The sequence below is a fragment of the Triplophysa dalaica genome, chromosome 3 (assembly GCF_015846415.1).
Source record: "Triplophysa dalaica isolate WHDGS20190420 chromosome 3, ASM1584641v1, whole genome shotgun sequence".
In the NCBI taxonomy this organism is placed as follows: domain Eukaryota; kingdom Metazoa; phylum Chordata; class Actinopteri; order Cypriniformes; family Nemacheilidae; genus Triplophysa; species Triplophysa dalaica.
Genome location: NC_079544.1, coordinates 12,941,762 through 12,962,450, shown reverse-complemented (window position 1 = coordinate 12,962,450; position 20,689 = coordinate 12,941,762). Strand labels below are relative to the sequence as shown.

General features: G+C 38.9%; 1 protein-coding gene across 2 annotated transcripts in view; it reads left to right on the top strand.

Annotated features, from left to right (window-relative positions):
* The first annotated feature begins 201 nt into the window (after positions 1-201).
* ssbp3a (single stranded DNA binding protein 3a) overlaps positions 202-20,689 on the top strand; it is a 33,338-nt gene continuing 12,850 nt past the window's right edge. The window contains exons 1-5 of one of the 2 annotated variants that reach the window (XM_056743480.1): positions 202-269; positions 375-645; positions 1,122-1,194; positions 1,309-1,370; positions 1,552-1,636. In XM_056743480.1, the coding sequence (XP_056599458.1) occupies positions 590-645; positions 1,122-1,194; positions 1,309-1,370; positions 1,552-1,636 (276 nt within the window). In that variant the 5' untranslated portion in view covers positions 202-269; positions 375-589. Of the gene's footprint in view, positions 270-374; positions 646-1,121; positions 1,195-1,308; positions 1,371-1,551; positions 1,637-20,689 lie in introns of those variants that run through there. The other variant, XM_056743481.1, reaches the window with a different exon arrangement.

The window sequence follows — 20,689 nt, the reverse complement described above, 5'->3', positions numbered from 1 at the left end:
CGAAACTTTATTTCAGAACCTTAATTGTATAGCACCATATAGTTATACAACACTAACAACAAAAACCTCGCCAAAAAAAATCTTGCTTTTAAAAAACAGGATCAACCGCTTGACATCTGTTTGAGTGTTATAAACTTGCTATCCGACAGGTGGCGCAACATTCAAAGCTTTGCGCGGCGCTCCAATAACGTGCTGTCGAGAGTTGCATGTCCTTGTAAACAGCATGGGCAGTCAAGAATCAACATTCAGATATCTAAATACATTTTGCGGTATGTCTGCGGTTATTTTTTACGTTTTCTCACAGCCACCAATCGGCCGCAAATGAATGATCACTTTAGAGTGCATTGCTTTTTATTGTTTTAACTTCTGTGCAGATTGTGGGTCGTAAGGTCACGTCAAACTCTTTCATTGGACTATAAAGCTGTCAATCGTACAACGCGGGTCCCCGCCCATAGTTCATGATCTGGCTGTGTCCAGGGTCGGTTGAAGCGGATGGGGTCAGAGGCGGGCTACACGCTGACAGCTGGATCATAAGGAAACACATCGGAGTCAAGCTGCCTTACAGACGCGTTGATATACATCGCGAGACATGTTTAATAAAGGGAAAGGGAGCGCGGTGCCGTCGGATGGGCAAGCTCGGGAAAAGTAAGCGCTGATGTCTCACTCCATACACGTTTGAAATGTACATGCACAGATGATTTAATGATCTTATTATTATGTTATTACGTACAGCGATTGTTCATATTCAAGCTATTGCGGGGATATAGTGAGGGAAATGTATTCTGTGTTTTACAATGTTTTATTTGCAGTACATCTCATTTACCTATAATGGGTTGTTTATTGTGTGTATATTGTACCAGAGAAGTATTTCTCTGTCTACATTTCAGTTTGCAAACGCATTTGTGTGATGCGCTGTAACGTTGTATCGTTTTATTGTCGCTCTTGATATTATACATGTGAATCATTGTAATGTGTCGTTGCTCCGAGAGTTGCCTGGTAATGTGGATGCCAACAGTTGGCGGGATGCGAAACGTTGTCGGATCTCTGAAACGGTGATGAAAACGCACCCTCAATAAGCAACTGGGCACTTTTATTAAACGCCAATCGTTTTTATGTTACAGGTTGGCATTATATGTTTATGAATATTTGCTGCACGTGGGAGCTCAGAAGTCCGCACAAACATTTTTATCAGAGGTGTGTACGTATAAATGAATATAAATGCATCGTGAAGCGCACATGCACGCTCGGGTCTATTGGCCAAACACGTGTCTTTGAAGTATTTTCATCGTGAGTTTTCGTTATGTTCAGATAAGATGGGAGAAGAACATAACGCTTGGAGAACCACCAGGTTTTCTGCACTCGTGGTGGTGGTGTGTATGATCTCTCTTCTTCAACAGTTGCTGTCATCTGTGTTTTAAGAATGAAATAAGTGTGATTAAAAATAAATTTAATAACACTCTATGCATTGCTTCAAATTACCCAAACATGAACTGTTGCTATTAGTAAATGTAACTATTGTGACAGAGCTGTCTGCTCTCGTTATGAACACAGTGTGTTTTGGGACCTGTACTGCGCAGCACCTGAGAGGAGGGACACATGTGATCACTCCAGTGAAGCAAAGGCCTTTCATGATTATGTAAGTAACTTATGCCTCATTCACCCCACCTTTCCAGCATATTATGATAAACTCTTTGGTTTGAAACTGAATATTGATGCAATTATGAGATGGTGGTTTATTAATTATTTTGGTTGCATCTGAGTTTCGTTTATTTTCAATTTTAAATGTAAAACTAGTATCGATTACCTTTTTCGAGATTTGCACACTTGTCTGTATTTAATGGATAAATTATTTCATTACTGTGTACAAACTACTTTGTAAACATGATAGCTTTCTGAGTACACATTTTAGATATATATTTGGAATTCGTAAACTATAAAATACATACAGCTTTAACATAGCTTGGTTATAACACTGTGTATCGAGTAATGGTTTACAAAAAATGGTTGGAAAATATAATTGATTACAAAGCCTGTGAGAAATGACACGTCCAGGCGTGGGCTCTACCTGGTATGTAAATAAGTCGTTTTTGAAAAAAGCTTGATATTCAAAAATGTCATTACGGATCGTTGAGGTTACTTTGATGTATTGACAAAAGTGGGTTGGGGTAACAAGGTCATGAATGAAAAAAAACGTCTGTTATATGAAACAGAAACCAGTCTTACACAAATCTCTCCAAATCCCGGAGTTTTAAAATGCTGTACATGTTCTTAGACAGGATTAAGTTGAATAAGCTGAAAGGATTTATTTTGTAGTTGTGGAGCTTTGGTCCCCTTCGCAACAAACACACTATCAGTTTGCATAACTTAAACTCTAGTGTAATGGCAGGAGAACAACAATTTATAGTAAGAGCTTCTCGAAAATACTATTGCTAATCGGCTGTTCACATTTCCACAAATTGTCCACAAAAATGATACATTATTTTCAAGCATACTTGTTTTTTATACATATTTACATCTTTATTCTTAAAAAAAAAGGTGCATCAAAAGGTTATTCGATGCCATAGAAGAACCTTTTGGTCAGGGATTGGGAATCTTATATAACCATAGAGCAAAACTACTATTATATATATATATATATATATATATATATATATATATATATATATATGAATGTGTATATATATATATATATATATATATATGAATGTGTATATATATATACAAAATATTTAAATTACTTCAATACTAATAACATGATATATGTCCACAGTCTCACGTATGGACGCTGTGGGGATCAATTGTTCTTTTCCTACGAAAAGATAACGTGTCCACAGACCACTCAAAAGCAGTGTAATAGTGCATACATCTGGGGCTCCAAAAATTATTTACATTACTTATAAACAACTTAGGCATCCATTCAATTAAACTTCATTATATCGAACATATGATTAAAAAAGTGCACATTCCTATAGTACTGATACTCACATCCAGGCTGCGGGAGTGAGAGGTAACCATAGAAACGTTGTTTGCAATTGATAAGTGTCGAGACGCTTGCGCTAAGCACTGCATATGCGTATTGGCCAGGACAGACTGAAATATTCACTTATATTATGATGTTTCTAAACGATCAAATGTTGGTGAAGGGTAAGACACATGGCCAGCCATAGGTTCTGCACCACTGCTTTAACATCTGAAGAACCCTACTGTTTCACAAAAGGTTCTTTGGGGCGAAAAAAGGTTCTTTAGATTAAAGAAGTAAGGAAGAGATGGTTACAGAACCTGTGACTGAAAGGTTCTTTGTGGAACCATAAATGTTTCTTCTATGGCAGTGGTTCTCAAACTGTGGTACCACAAGTGGTACTTGAAGAGACCCTGGTGGTACTGTACGTGACATGACAGAAAATAAAAACTTTATATTAATTTATATTTATATAAAATGCTTAATATATTATAGATAAATACGGAATACATCTCAGCCTATGTGCAATTTCAATATAGTTGTATGAATTATTGTTTATTGATCTTTGGTCGATGTAACTCAGGCCCATGACAGGCAGCTCAAACACAGACAGACGCTTGTAAGTCTCTCATTCTCTGTCTTGCGTATTTCTGCACTTGAACCGCTGTTTGAAGCTGTTGTTATTGCTGTAAAACGCTAATTTAACACGAGGCTGCATCTACCCGAGGTTAAAACAATGAAGCGAGTGTTGCGATTAGTTTTGACATGACGCTTTGATAAAAGCCGTTGCAAGAAAAGTGTGAGTCTCTGTTTGTTTTATACAGCTGTTCTTTAGATGTTTGAGTACACGTATATTTATTATCTTCTCTGTTTAATAGGCCAATTCTTTCCACATTGTTTGTCTTTAATATAGGTTTGTAGTCTTTCTGCAAGTTCCCACAAAGTGAATACATCCCCCTTAATAGTAATTTACAGTGCCCTGTTAACAGTGCAATACAGACAATCATTTCGTGTCCACTATAGTAAAGAAAGAAAAAAAAGGTCACAGTTCTACTATTAATTTGAGTCTTTATTCCTGTGTTTTCTATGGAGTTCAATAGGTGGTACGTGGAACAACTAATTTTATTAAAGATGGTACTTGATCTGAAAAGTTTGAGAACCACTGTTCTATGGCATCGCTGTAAAGAACATGATAAGCACCTTTATTTTTGAGAGTGTTTATTCTGTTCTTTATTTCTTAAAAATGTAAGCCACCAAGGAAACCTATGGTATGAACACGTTTTTGCTGGAAAACAATTATTTGTTATCATTTTTAACCATTTCACTGGTGCTTCCATAACAATTGTAATCATTGTAAAAAAAACTGTACACAAAGAAAGATATAAGATAGTATGACAGCACTGGGTCAGTTGGATATCAGTTGAGCCCAAACTCTCTCAATCTGGCCCCGGGCCATCGCGTCACCTTTTTACAAACGCACTCTTGCACGTGTAGAGGTTACGTTTTTGCTCCGATATTGTTTGTCTTAGTTTAACCAGCTAAGATATTAGGTCTGTCTCTGTGCCACAGAAAAAACAAAGCCAGTTATCATAAGACCACCTGGCCCTTTAGAACTTGTGCTAAATGGTGGTTGATGTGGTGAGATGGGGGAGGGTTACTTAGGATCTGATAATATTGAGGTCTTCTAGCTTTTTCGCATTTTAACCCTGACTCAGCAGGAAAGTGTGTCACGCCCGCCCCACTCCCTTTGGGGCAAAACGAATAAAACCTGCCAGGAACCAGGCAGAGAACAGACATTTTATAGTAGAGAACATTTTACTTAGATAGGAAATTGAAGATTGGCAAATGGTTCCGGTCAGTTGTGTATTCCAGGAAAACCACAGACACAGACAATTGTTGAGTTACATCCATACAAGCGTGGCTTTATTTTGTATGACCAGACAGAATTCGCAAGTAAAATGTTTCTGAATCAACACCTGAATACAAAGAAGCAAGTGTATTTTAGGAACCATTGATTAACTATTGTCAAATCTTTTCACTGCTTAATTTTCCTCACACCATTGACTGATAATCAATGTTCACTCTTTCACCAGTGAAAGGGGTGAAGACCATTTAGTCCCACGTGTATTCTGTAAGTATATTAACGTGGATTGATTCTTTTGATCATTCAGAGGTTCAAGGAATCCAATGCAAGGTCACACCTAGGATCTCAGTCTATTGTATTCCGAGCTCATCGTGACCAATTAAACAAGTTCACCCAACTTGCACAAATGATTGTTTTTCAGTTGTTGCGGGACTTTCCATGTCCCCTAACCTCACAGAAAGTGTTAAGGTCAAACATTGTTATATTTATTAAATATTCGGGGCAGCAATAACATACTTTATGGGATTTCAAGTTTTACTTTTTATAGGCACACGGATCAAATGTTTTCTTTGCATGGTAAGCTGCTTTAGATAAAAGCGGTTACTCAAGTATATGAACACAGACGCTGTTAGCTACTCAAGCTTGATTTGCATTCTCACGGCTGAGCGTCAGTTTCAACTGAGTCTTGCTAAGCAAGTTAGTTGAAATCAATACATTTAAAACCAGTTACCTGCATAGTAACACATCAGGTGTGATTGCACAAATATTTGCAGTTTAAGGTATAGTTCACTCAATTATGACAATTCTGTCATGAAATACTCACATTTCTTTTTTTGGGTTAACACAGAGAAAGATATTTGGAAGAATGCTTGTAACCAAACATTTCTTGGACCCGATTGACTACCATAGTAGGAAAAATGACGACGGTAGACAAAAGTGTCCCAGAACTGTTTGCTGTCCTAAATTCTTCAAAATATCTTATTTTATGTTCCACAGAACAAAAAAAATATAGAGTATATTTTCCTACTGTGTTAGTCAATGGGGTCCAAGAACTGTTTGATTATAAGCATTCTTCCCAGTATCTTTCTCTGTGTTCATCAGAACAAATAAATGTTTACAGATTTGAAACAATTTAGAGTAAATAAAGAGATTTTTCTTATTTTTTTATCTCTTAACTGTGTTGCACTCCTGGGTAGTGAGTTTGGTCACTGCATGATCACGCTGCATTTGGATACTTGACTAAAGTATGTTTTTGCCTAAAAGTAAATGTGCTTGCTTTCCACGCGGTCTTCATTAGGCGTTAAGTTTAGGGCTTTAGAGAAGTGTATCCATTTCAACAGGATAAACAAATTAGCATCATTATGGTTGTGTCTCTGGAAATATTTATAACCCTCTCTTCTGGTGCTTTTATTATTTGTATACAGTTTCTCAAAGGTTTACACCACAGTGTGCATTTACAACCAAGGGAGTAGCAGGGGAGTGGAGAATACAGGAAGGAAGTGAAGAGAGAGAGAGAGAGGTTTTTGGAGAGCAGCGGTGGAGGCTGGGGGAGGGGTGTTGGGCCTTGGCTGAATCCTTGGCTTTTTTCCTGTGTGCTGCAGATAAACAAAACAGAATGAGGGCCAGGAACATTTCGAGGGGCCGCATTTGTGTTTTCGTATATGAGCTCGGGGTCAGCGGCACGTATCTCTCTTTGCGAGTGTGTGAGTGAGTGAGACAGAGGGTGGGTTAATTAGCTTGTTTGCTGATAAGAAGCACATAGGTTGCGTCGACACGCTGCGACAGGAGTGGTTAGAAAGGCGGCCCTTTACTTCTGAGCTATTCCAGGAATTTCCTTTCTTTCTCTCTCTCTTGCTCGCTTTCTCTCTCTCTTTCTCCTGACTTGGCTGTTGTCTTGCCGGCTAGGTGGAGTGGGGGGTATATCTTTGAGGTGGTTGGAATGTAGCGCTGTGTTCTTGAGGCAAGGCTTAAGACTAGCATCTACTGATCAGCCAGAATTCCTCATGATATTGCTCTGTGTGAAAATCTTCGGGTCCCTGCTCAGCGATAAAAGACAATCCTCTATTGACATTATGATGAATATGCTAGTTTGTTCTCTTGGCATGCATATAGAAAACATGTTCAGCATCCATTCTTTTTCTGTTCATGACAATTCTGTCAGTTAACCATGTACATTAGACGGGCAAATAATTGATGTGGATGCTGTATTAGGCCTAGTTAAAACTTGACTTCTTTTTCGGAAGCTGCTAGCATCTGTTTTACATTCTAATCCTATGGAGTAAACAGTGTTTTCAAAATGTCCTGAGCACTTTTATAAACGCCAGCGCCGGCGTCTTTTTCGGCAGCTCAGAGCGTCTTTTGAGGTTGAAAAACTGTCTCTCAAGGGCCACATCCAGAGGAAACCGGAGCTTTTTTTGTCCTTTTCACTGGGCGTCTCAAGAAATATCTGTGTACACACACAACCGTTAAACCGACTCAAAACTATGTAGTATTCCCAAATCAGTATGTGCAGCTGTAATTCTTCCTAAGATATACACTAAAAACGGAGAAGAAGACTTTTAGCATGCGTATAAACTTTGTGCGCTGGGGTGATGACATCATCGTTTCAAGAAATATAATAAATAAATATATGGATCGAATGTGTACACACGAAAACACAATGGTGGCTTTTCAGATTTATCAACAAAAAATACCGGTTTAAGGCTCCCGAAAGACCAGATCCGTGTGGATGAAATGCTGATAGGATAAAAAATCTTTACATATACAGCTAAGCGTGTCTCTTTGTGGATGGGCTCTAAGCTGCTTCCGTGCACAAATGCTATCTTTGAACATAGCCCCCTGCTATTTGTAACCGCAACGCTTTTTGTTGTACAAAAAAATCGGCATAGTAAACTTTTGTCAAATGTGAACACAGCCTTAGTCTGTGCACAGACCCGAGCATGACATATCTTAATTAGCATGGCACGTTTAGCATTTCGGCCCATTCACCTCTCTCCATCCTCTCACCTGAATGTGGTTGTTTGGAAAGGATTTGGTTGCCATGACAACAACCCAGGTGGCAGGTGACCTGGGTGGTCTGCCTTAAGCAAACGCTGCGTGTGTCTGCCTGCGCTTGTCTGCTCACGTTCCCCTCCCCCTTCTCATAACAGACATGGTGTCCTAACAGATCTCTTTAAGAATTTGAGTGTAAAAAGAGTTCTTTAACTCCTGCTATTTAACTGCCTTAGGCATAGCCCTAAACATGTTCGTAGTTTCGTATTTATTCATAATTTTTGTTTCGTTTGAATCTCTAAGGGGCACAAAATCATAATTTGTCTATACTGTTACTCCTCCTTGTTCAGCCTAAAGGGATGTGCTATAATTTATGGAAATTTGACAGACTTACCAGTACTGAGCAAGTACTCTATGCTGTTAATGGTGGTTTATGGAAAAAGCAGAGCTTATTTCAGAGCTTAATGAGTGACAGTCGATGCTTTTGCATTGTCTTCTAAACATATTATTTATAGTAATAGTAGTACTAGTAGTAGTAGTAGTAGTACTACTACTACTACCAAATCAATGCAAAATCAAAAACTTACAGCCGTGGAAAGAATTAAGAGACCATTTAAAAGACCATTTTTTTATTTACTATTTATAGGTATTTGTTTAGGTAAAATCAGAGGCACAACTGCACATTTTCTGAGGGGTATGCAAGATCAGTATTGGCGCCCCCCCATCGGCCATCCCAATATAGAATACACGCTACAAAAAAAATCCGCAGACAAGTTTGTAATAAGGATCAATTAAAAGGAAGGAAGAAGGCGGGACCGGCAAACATTTAAACATTTAATCAAATAATAACACAGAACATAAACAGCCAACAGCCCCTCACGGACGACTGCCGTAGAAATAAAACAAACCGCAACCAAAATCCAGGCCTGGTCCTCTCTCCTCGACGTTCCGATTGCTCGTTCTCTTATGCTCCCGGTCTCCTCTGTGCAACGAGACCTGTGCGCTCACAGCTGATGCTCATTAACAATCACTCACCTGCCTCGACTCACGGTCTCGCCCCGCCTACTCCGTTACAAAGCTGTATATATTTTACATCATGTGAAGGTGACAATCAGATTTCGTATAATCGGACGATTGTTTTTTTTATTATTTGACATTAGGCTAAACAACTTTTAATTGGATCTTATGGTTATAAAAACTAAATTTAACCTAAAATAAGGCTATTTATTTTATTATTTGAAAAGTGAGTTTCACTTATGTAGTCTAGAATTTTGACATTTAATACCTTTAACAAAAAAGCTTGTCCAGTTTGAAACAATACAACTTCTTTAATTATCCCAATGTTTAAGTAGCAATTGAGTTGTAGCCCGTTTCAGATGTGCTGCGATGAGGATCTTTTTATACATTTATATTATTTGATTTCCTTAATCAAAAAGTATTATTAAGGTTATTTATTAATATCAGAATAAGACGTCTCACATGACATACTCGCGTTGCATATGCAAAAAAAACGGTCTTTGAAACTTAAAAACGAACGCTTTGTTTGTGGTTCATTAATATTTAATAAAAACACAACAATAAAATAGCCTATGTTGGATAACAGACATCATAATGCAAATAAATACAAAAAACTTTGGATTTTCCCCTCGCTTTAAAACATTCTTAGTTTGTGTTTCACATTTTATGAAAACACAACATCATTAAATGAAAACAAAGACAAACTCACTTACATTGAACGCAGAAATAATTTTTTATTAACAAACGATCTTTTGCGCTCATATCTCTGTCATCAACCGAATCATTGTGCGGTTTCACTCTCCTCACGCAATCTCTCCGGTGCTCTGGGCTGCGCGCTGTTTGCAGAAGACGCATCTGCTCACATTATGTGAAGAACACGGGCCTGACGTCCAAACTGCACAGCTCAAGTCGTCATATGGGGAAAACGTGTCCGACATTAAATGATGAACCCGATAACTACCTTAAATGCGTGATAGTGGGAGACTTAACAACTTTAACGACCGTCCCAGACTCTCCCGAATGTAATTATAAAGCTCCTTCACAAACATAGGTTTATTTTATAAGTGCCAAAGATGAAGGGCTACAGGTGAACTGATATTGTATTATGATATGAACTACCTATCAGGCAACGTTAATTAACGTAAAGATTTACAGAGCTGAAATGATAATCGATATTTACACACAATGTTTTTACTTAACAATTTACTTGTTTTTCACTTTCATGTTCTGTGCTTTGGGAAGTTTCTTTGCTCGATCCATTTGGTCATTTGACTGTCAAAGAGGGATTGGTTGAAACAATAGGTTGATTAAATAAATTATATATTTATTGAAAATGTTTAAAATTCTAGACATAAGTGAAACTAGAACGTTTTAGATAATGACTTTTTTGTTATATTTTTTATTATTTATAACGTTTTATAAAAAATATAAATATATATTTTGGCACAATGTGCGGCGCCCCTATTCACCGCATATACTGCATAACCCATTTTTGTGCCACTGGGCAAAATGATAATTTCACGAGTTCACCTATGCAGATAATAAACGGATAGCAGAAGTGTAAAAGGTATGCGTGTTTGGCGTGCTGTCCGGGGAGCGGGCTCCGAGCTCGCCGGTTCCTTCTGAACCCGGAACACTCCCCCGCTAGGATGAGTGTCCAGAGCTCGGAAACGGCCCGAACCCAGAGCAAACCCCCCGGATTCTGCTAACAGGGGAGTTCGGGGAAGGAGCTGGGGAGGTGGGGTGGGTGTTAGAAACAGAAGAGATGTTGCAGGTAAGAGGTCTTGCTTATTTATGGGCTGGCTCGCTTAGCAGGTAGGGTGGAAGCCATGATTACTGATTGCGAACCAGCCGGGTTTGATTATATGCTCCGGCTCCTCCCGAACTTTGTTTATAAAGCATCATTTTTGTTTCATCCTTTGAACTACTCACAGTATTTTACTAAATTTCAAATAAAATATTGTTTCTATTTGCATTTTTTTTTCAGAAAATGAAAACTGGAGACAACATAAAATCTGCAGAGATAACAAGTTCATATTAACTTTTAAAGCAACACTTTGTAGTTTTTCGACCTTAAAATAATGGCTTTAAAATTATTTCAGTGGTAAAATGTCACTTAAAAGGAAAAATTCTATTGCTGCTGTTACCTGAGCAGCCTCATAGCCGCTACAACCACTCTCTATAAGTTTCATGTTTTGGTCAGTCGTGTAGCTATGGGTTGGCCAGGGTGGTCTTTGGCCCACCCACCTGTCATTCAGGCCCATACAGTCAGGTGCCTCACAGGGTAGCCTAATAAATTAATTATTTTTCAATTATTACAAAAATGACCTATAAAAATAAATTGTATTGTTTCTTGATATTTGTTTGCCATATAACCAAATCTATCGATCTATGTAAAAGTATAGATGAGCAAGTTTGGAATTATACTCCCACTTTGTTCCCACGGAAACTTACAAAACACAGGTGTCATTTGCCTCTAAATGCAGATTTAGAGTTAAAATTACTTTAACCAAAAACAAAAATACAAAGTGTTTTGATCAATTTGATTGGTTAGCAATCCTTAACGTGCTGGAGGCCTATTACAAGCAGCACATGCGCGACGGAGGAGTGCATCATTTTCTCTGTAGCCGGCCTGAAAGACCCGACTTTTGCCCAAGCATTTATTGATTTTACTCGACAAATCATGTAAACAACATATAAACATTATGATCATGTGCTGACTCAAGTGTTTTTGTATGTTCCCTACATTATTACGGGCAGTCTACTTTATTAACGGGTCTTTCATTCACTCTTCGTGATCTCAAAATGGTTTTGTTCTGTACCCTTGGACTGATGCCAGTGACTGTGTCGCTAGTCTCTTGCTACGAGGTCTTTAGTCTCTTGCTACAAGGTCGTTAGAAGGCGTTTCTAGCTTTGGTTGGTCTAGTAACATTTATAAACAAACCCTGCAGTAACTGACGAAAGACCGATGATGGGAGCTCCGCTGCTTTACTGAAGTTAAGCAAATATTACCTTTGTCGCGTCGCTAGACTTAATCACTTCCTGTCGCCAATGGTCACTGTCACTAGTGTCGCCCGGCTCATCCACTTAAAATGAGTGACATCCAGTCCTGGGCAAGTTACTTTTATAAAGTAATAAGTTATAGTTACTTCTCCCAAATAGTAATTGAGTTAGTAACTGAGTTACATCATTATAAAAGTAGCTAATTACCAGGGAATGTAACTGTTGCGTTACCTTACCATTACTATGCTGGAACAATAAAACACAACAGAATAGTTCAGAACTTGTAGTAGTTATTGCACAGACCACAACTGGTCAACAAATAAGTCTTAAAAATAAATTATGCTTTTAAAGACATCAACTTCACATCTGCTAGATATCACAGTTTTCATGTGTATTGTCATGCTTGTAAGTCTTTCACATTGATGTTAAATGACTTTGTTATTACTGATTTTGTATATATTCAACAGACACTGGATAAGAATGAAAACAATACATCTAGAAATGCAACTTGAAGTTGCCGTTCCCCATGATGCCAATCTTCAAACTTTAGTTTGTGTAATGTTGCTGTTAGAGCATAGTTGAATGGCAAGCGACAAATTGGCTTTAACAGAATTTGCTTTCGAGGACTACAGAGAATGGCTTGAATTAGACTACAGCCCTTATTTTGCGGAAAAATAATGTCACTATTCAGAGTTTTTAGATAACCTCCGCCCAAAGGAATACACCAAAAAAGGGCGAGGCCTTCCTTGTGATTGGTTCTCAAAGATTGTAAACATTTTACTGAGTTAAGCACTTAACTAAAAAAACAAACAAAGATCGACGTTTGCACATGCACTTGCAGACATCCGTTACACTTTGATCAATGTGCATGTTTTTAACTGATAAAGTGAAGTTGACGCCACCGTTACTGTTTATTGTTCAAAGTCAGATCGTTTTGTGAGAAAAGGGACAGCAGCGAACAATAAACTTGAAATATAAAGCGTTTTTTGAAACTAGAAACATGAACATGCATTGCTATGCACACATAAAACATAATCAAAGCTTCGAAACAGCCAAAGAATGGCACCTTTGAATGAAAATGTGGAGTTGTTCTTATTTTTTCCGTGGGTGTAAAAAACAGAGATACACACAAAGATATCTAAAGATCTTTAAACTAAGATCAAATGTCTTTTTTCATAGACTCTATTTAAATTAAATGCAATAATTTAGGCCTATGAAAATGCGACTTATAATTTCCCATGCAAAATTAAGTATGCAAAACACACCGATGTTTTAATAGAGCCAACCTGCTAAAAACACTCAGAAAAATTATAATTTATGTTTCTGCAAATGTAGCGTTTGTTTATGCGTACAATCCCCGTCGCTTCATACACAACCGCTTGTAGCTTCTCCTTCCAGCGATGCTTGTTTTGCATCTTGTGGTCTAATTGCCAGTAATAGCGCTTTTATCAAGGAGGTCAATTGGAGAAGGGCAGCAGAGAGCTCATAAAGCACTCTCTCTAACTAATTTCTCTTCCTCTGAGTCCACACTAGAACTCTTAAGAGTCTCTCAGCCTATCAAACCATTGCTCAAAATAGTCTTCAGGTCAGACCTTGTGCACGAACCACAGAATCCACCATCTAAATAATTTATTGGGATGGGAACATGTTTACAAGCTTATTGAAGAAAACATTGCAGTCAGAGACTCTAATGTGGATTTGACTGACGAGTTGGACAGAGGACTTGGATAGAGATTCCTAAAGACATCTTATAACAGCTTGCCATCCTTTTTAGACCACGTTGTTTGTCAGCTACTATTATTGTGAAGTAAGTTGCATCATTTTTGCCAAAGTAAGCCCGTGGGAGTAGCGGCAACATGCAGTCAAGGCATCGGTACAAAGCCCCTGAGTGCGGCGTGTGTGTGTTTGCCACTTCTGTCCGAGTACTGATACTTGCGTATTCCCAAAGGAGCACAGTGTGAAAGCAGGTTTTGGATTTCTGTTGTGACACCTACATACAAAATACCAATATTATGAATATTAGTGGTCAAATATAAAAAAGAGGAAAGATTGGGGCTTTTTAGTCTTACTACAAAAAAATGAATTAACATATGAACAGCGTTGTTACCATTGATGTACATTAGACAAGGCTCCTTTCACATTTATAGTGAAATAGTATCATCGAGGAGACTATGACTATGAGATTTTTTTCTGCTTTCTAGATTAGTTTTCTTTTTAAATCTAGAAGATCTGAAGTTGGTTACTAGTGCTGGACATTCCAGATTAGAGCCATTAAGTAGACATGAAGCAGTTATCCCTCGGCTGTGCGTGAACCATAGGCTTGTTTTTACGGCAAAGGACGCAGGTGTGTTGTAAGTTAAGGTGACGAATGCACCAATTTTTCTTTTGTTCCAATAGGATGCCGCCTCCTCTGCATGGGAGCTTTCGTCACTGTCATTTGCCGGGAAAAAAGCCTCAGATTCACGCACAGCCGAGGGATACGGATGCTAGACTTCAACGTTAATAGCGCTGTCAATACAATGCATGATGTTTTTGGAACAAGTAGATCACTCTAATAAAGCAATGTTTCACAGAATTTACCAAACCTTTAAGATCAACTAATATAGCAGTCTCAAGGTGAGCAAGCCAACACCACTCTGTGGTGAGAAACCCAAACTCCAATGATAAATAAATGGGGGAAAAACCTTGGGAGAAACCAGTCTCAGGCTGGAGGGCCACAGCTGCACTCAGTGACTGTGATTAAAAGTTACTGAGTAAATGTTTATGAATAGAAAGGAGAGGTCATTAATTGATGTATCTGAGTTTAGCTATAACTTCAAACTGCTGTCATGTGATGTAAGTTTAGCATTAAATGCTAAGTATTGTAAATACTGTTTAGCATTATTGTGACTACAAGTAGTCCGTCTTTGCTCTCGCATTATGTGAATGCATGCCTTAAAAGATGTGTCTTTAATCTATATTTAGATTGTGAGAGTGTGTCTGACCCCCGAATAATATCGGGAAGGCTTTTCCAGAGTTTAGGTGCTACTAAGGCTGCACGATATATCGTTTTAGCATCGATATCGCGATGTACGCATGCGCAATAGTCACATCGCACGAGGTGCGATGCAGGGAAAGTTTTTTTTCTATATTTGCCTTATATAAAGTAATGAATTCTGATTTATGGGTGCTTTTTTTTACAAAGCACATGTTGTTGCTTCACGTTTTTGACACGCAGCCTTTGCATGCGTGCGCATGACGAAATGAGCGAGGAACGGGAGAAAAGCACCGAAATGGACGACTTAGTCGCAAAAAGAAGCGCATCGTCAATTATTTGGAAATATTTTGGCTACAGAAAGGATGATGTTGACCAAAAACAGGTACTTTGTCGGGAGTGCCGTGCACAACACGCGGAAACACAATTAATTTGTTTGATCATTTAAGTCGGCACCACAGAGCTCTGTATGACGAGTGCAAAGCCAGATCTGATTGCCGTCCAAAGCAAAAAACTATTTCGGATGCGTTTGCCAGTGTTACACCATATGCGAAGGGTTCCAAGCAGTTCTGTATTTCTACACATCGCAATATATATCGCAGGAGAAAAAAATATCGCAATGTACGTTTTTTTCAATATCGTGCAGCCCTAGGTGCTACATATGAGAAAGCTTACTTTCTCCATAACAAATGCATAGATTCGCTTCAGAAGACCTTTGTTAAGACCTCAGAGTAATGTCGCAACCATACTGCAATTTTTTAAGCACACCATGGAAGTATGATTTTCAGAACATACCCATGGGCGCACAGGGAGGGGTGCTTCTTGAGCAGATGCCCCTTTTATAACACAAGAGGACAGACAGGGAGGAGAAGAGCTCAGACCCTTTTTGGACAGAGAAAGAGAAGCTACTGGAGATGGTAGCAGATGGAGAGAGCTTATTGCCTGAAGTGGAGCGTTTCTGTTGTATACCAGCCTGAATCCCTAAGGAACAGCTGTCAATAGCCATTAAAGTGCAAGCCTATCAGTTTTCAGTATTTCAGTTGTCTGATGGAGATGCTCTTGACAGAAATGGTCTTGGTTCTGCTCAAAGACAGAAATAACTGATTTGTTTGTTGATTGTGTCTGAATGGTTTGAGAATTGCAGAGATGGTGCATTATTAGTGGATCAGATACTTTTCTTCAAATCTGTCTGAGGCGGAAATCTGTCCTACAGCTTATAGTATCATATATCACACCTCAATAGGTCTGAGCTGTTTATGGTCTCTTCATGTCCTAATGTAACCTCCCCCTTTTAGGGCTGTTGTATCACAAAAGTCTCCGTCAGTGTGTCTCTGGTAATCATTAATGAATCTCCAGGGGAACTGCTGACATCAGACAGAAGGTGTTGCTTCAGGCTGTGGTTAGGACCTGTCTCACCCTCTCTCCTCATTTTTCTCTCTCTCCAGAAAACCTCACACAACTCCAACAAACACCTGTTTCCAACATTTATGGTTGGCTAAATTAGTTACCCATGTTGGTGTCTGTTTTCATTCTTATGCCGGGGCCTCACCAAAAGATTTTTTAAAATCTTATAAGAGTTTAAAACTGTGAGAGACCACAAACATCCATCCATCCATTTTCTACCGCTTATCCGAACTACCTCGGGTCACGGGGAGCCTGCGCCTATCTCAGGAGTCTTTGGGCATCAAGGCAGGATACACCCTGGATGGAGTGCCAACCCATCGCAGGAGACCACAAACATGAGGACAAAAAATTATATATTTAATTGTTTTGCTCCTATAATGTATGGTGCGCTGTGAATAGACGAAGACAACACACCACACCACACACAGATTTTCAAAGAGTCCTGACTGTGAACACAAATAATCGTGCAAATTCTCTCGAGTATTCAGAATACGTTTTTTTATTTATTTCACTGTATGTTTATTTTACACAGTATGTATTTAATATAAGCAAATGTTTACACATTTCTTGTGATACACTGCGCCTGCTGCAGCCATGTTACGGCAGCAAACAGACATTTCCAGACATGAAGACCCTAATAATAATTTGTTACATTAATATAGTGCTTTTCTGAACACTCAAAAGTGCTTTACATGGAAGGGGGGAATCTCCTCCACCACCACCAATGTGCTCCACATACCAGCTTAGTGGTGGAGAGGAGACAACCAATAAGTACGTATTGGGATGATTAGGAGGCCAGAATGTACAGAGGCGAATGGGCAAATTTGGCCTGGATGCTGGCTTTTTGACGGTATAGTCTCCCCGTCACTATTCTAGGGCAGGAGAGAACCCACACAGACCACAGGGGGATCAACTCCTGATGGCCTCTCCAACACCTCTTCCAGCAGCAACCTAGTTTCCCAGCAGGTCTCCCATCCATGTACTTACCAGGCTCACCTCTGCTTAGCTCCAGTTTGCAACCAGTCTTGAGCTATAGGGTCATACCAACTTGTTGAAAGTGCTCATTTAATGACTTCTTTAAAGATAATACAACAAGACGGGCGTAAAAAAGTGACGGGGGTTTCCGATCCGCATGGGTCCGATGTTCTTCTGATCAGGTTCATTCACTCTTAACACACATCGCACCACAGGAAAATCTGATAAGATAATTTTTAGAGCTGTTTAAGATCATCGGTACTTTACCTTCTGTAGGATTGTCAGAAACGGTCTGGCTGTAGGTCACTTTTGGTGTGGCTCCGGCATTAGATTTATAAGTCTTAGAATGTTTGAGCCGTTTGGATTTTCCAACAGACTCCAAAAACAAAAGACTTCATCCCAAACTGTTGCCATGACAATGAGGTTAGCCCCATGCCAAAGAACACTAGAATTAGGGCTGTCAGTTACTCATAATATTACTGATATTTCACGCAATATTTATTGTACTCATTGTACTTATTATTAGTATTTTCTGCAAATAAACACAAATAGAAACTTTTTTTTTATTTGGGAGAAATATGATAATTTTACCTAAACCCACACCTGTTAGAAAACAACTGAATAAAAAACAACTGAAAATGGTCTTTGTAGTGGTCTCTTAACTTTGTTTGTGGCTGTACATACATATCAGCCTATGTACACCTTGTTAACAGTAGATTTCTTTACACATCACAGGCAATGCAAACACTCATTTAATTTCAATGAAAACTAACTTCCCCCCACACTATATGGGTGTATTCTTGCATGTGTAAAGATTTGGAGCTGGTCAGGAGTCCTCTGATGGAATTCTGTTTTTGTGTTTTGTGCATTGACATAAACGTATTAAATCAGTGTGAATCATCCTTAACATGTGGCTTATGGAGACAGCTCAGTAGGTTTTGGATGAGAGCGAGTATTGCCTCTGTGATGTCTCTCTCTCAGTCTTTGTCCAGTATTTGATCATTCATTTCATTCATTTAACCCCTGGGCTGTTGGATCTTATCTGGGTTGAGGTCAGATGTATGGATGGCATCAGATTAAGAGGATTTATTACCAGGCAGATGGCACTCATCTCCTCACTGCGTGGAGACAGACAAGCACGAAGCTTCTCTTCAGAAGCTGGCTGACACTCCATGTGGAAAGTAAACGTGCAAATAGAAAAACCAGTAACACCTGTCCACCAAGTGACAGACAGTATGAGCACAAAGAGTGCGTTTTGACTGTTAAATGGGCGCTGTGTGATAAGCTTTATGCAAAGTAGACATCCACTCGATCGCAAACTTTAAAGGAAAAGTTCATCTCAAAATCTAAATGGTGTTATCTTACTCATCCACACGATGATCAACATGTTGAAAGACCTCCCGGCGTCTTCGGAACACGAAAACAATATTTTAGATGACATCTGTGAGATTTCCAGGCCTCCTCATAGACATCATGGTTATAGTTGTTGTCAAGGTCCAGAAAAGTACTACAGACATTGTTAGATTAGTCCATTCGCTCATAGTGGTTTAATTGAATGAACACGACAATACTTAATGTGCGAAAATCAAACCAACACCTGACTGACATCCCCGAAGCGCAACTTTGTGTTTACAAGTAGACGCACATTGTATATAGGCTGATATTCGCAAAATATCTGATGACTTGCACTTTTTTGCCCAACCGTACAAAACGAATGCGCATGCGTTGAAGTGCTCTCGTGAAAGCGCACCGTAGACTGACACGACAGAGCAGAATATATTGATTAAATCATTATTTTGGTTTGTTTTTCGCACATAAAGTATTCTCGACAAATTCAGTTGAGCCACTTTGAGTGACTTTAACGTTGTTTTCATTACTTTTCTGGACCTTGACAACAACTAGAACCATCATGTCCATGAGGAGGACTGCAAATGTTAACACCTAAATGTTATCAACGTCTTTTATTTAGGGTGCACCGAATATTCGGCCACAATATTTGGCCCAAAAGGGCATTTTCGGTTTTGGCCCGAAAGACTTTTATCACCGAAACAATACGGCCGAAATGTTGTGATGACGCAAACAGAAACCGCGACCTGCACGTACTTGTCTGAAGCGACAAGTCTGCGGTGTGGACGTATTTCTGTAAATCTCCTAAATACTCTTATAGAGTGTTCACACCAAACGCTGTAAATCGCGCTATTTGTGTGTAGTTGGACGCTTGAACAGTTTGAGTTTACTCGCATCATTCGCGCGTCAAATTCGCTTCATTACAGACGCGAATTTGCGTCATGGGAGGGGCTTCTGCCGCGCGCTTAAGGCCCTACTAGATCAAGCTACTGATTGGTTAATGCGGCGCGAATTTTCGCCAAAGTTCAGATTTTTCAATTTGCGCGAATCAAGCGAACGCGTCAAACGCATCGCAAGAAGGTCATCGCGATCCGGGCCGCGATGTATGCGGAGAACCCGCGTGCAGACGGAGAAGCGCAGGAGGAGATCAGAGCGCAGAAAAAAAAACACTCGTCTCTCTGCACCAGATGAGGGACATGCACCCTCGTTGTCTGATATGTTCAGTGAAATCCTGCAAGAAAGTGCCTCAAATAATAGGTAGTCTATTCTGTTCTCAGGCTTCTTTTTTTACTTGATAAAAATGTTAATTATGCACTGGCCCTATTTAAATACACTAGCTCAAATCTTTCTAAAATGTCAGGCAGATGACAAGCTCAACCGGTCAACAGGTAGATGTTTATCTGTCTGAAGTCCCCCTCCCCAGAAGTGCTGTACATTATTATTTAATGAGTAGGGTCAAGTTAAACATTTAAGCTTGAATTTTATTTATACTGTGCATTGTAGCAATGTGCTAAATAGATATTTGCATAATTTGTAATTGATTAATTCTTTAAAACTTTAATATTAATTTATGCAATTGCAATGCCTTGATTTTAGTAAAGTTAGTACAAGGTCATAGCCATAAATGCAATGGTACTAATAATTGGCATAATTTGTTTCGGTTTTCGGCCTTGGTTTCCTCTTTTTCGTTTTTTTGTTTCGGCCAAGAATTTTCATTTCGGTGCATCCCTACTTTTATTGGAATTTCGATAATACCAGGATGAGGTCCAAAGTACCGTAACCACAATAGGTTCAGTGTTTGGTTCATTATGAGGATACAAATGTTTTAAAATAAGGCACACTGGTTTACAAACAAATAAAGCTTACTTTTAGTAGTAAAATAAGTAGATTTTTTCTAGATATTCTGTAGCTTTAATAAGCAAGAGATATAAGTATTGTATTCCTGGTATTGCAGTTGGCATGGGTGCATTTTTGTTCATTGAATATTAACAGTTTATGCTTCCTGTGGTTTTATCAGCTAAATTAAGGCTGCAAGATTTATTACGATAGCACAAATGTGCATATCCCAATGTTTGCAACTTTGAAACAACTTAATGATTTTATTACATCAAAAAGTTGTGAAGATCCAAAGATTTAGGTCAATGCAGATAGCAAA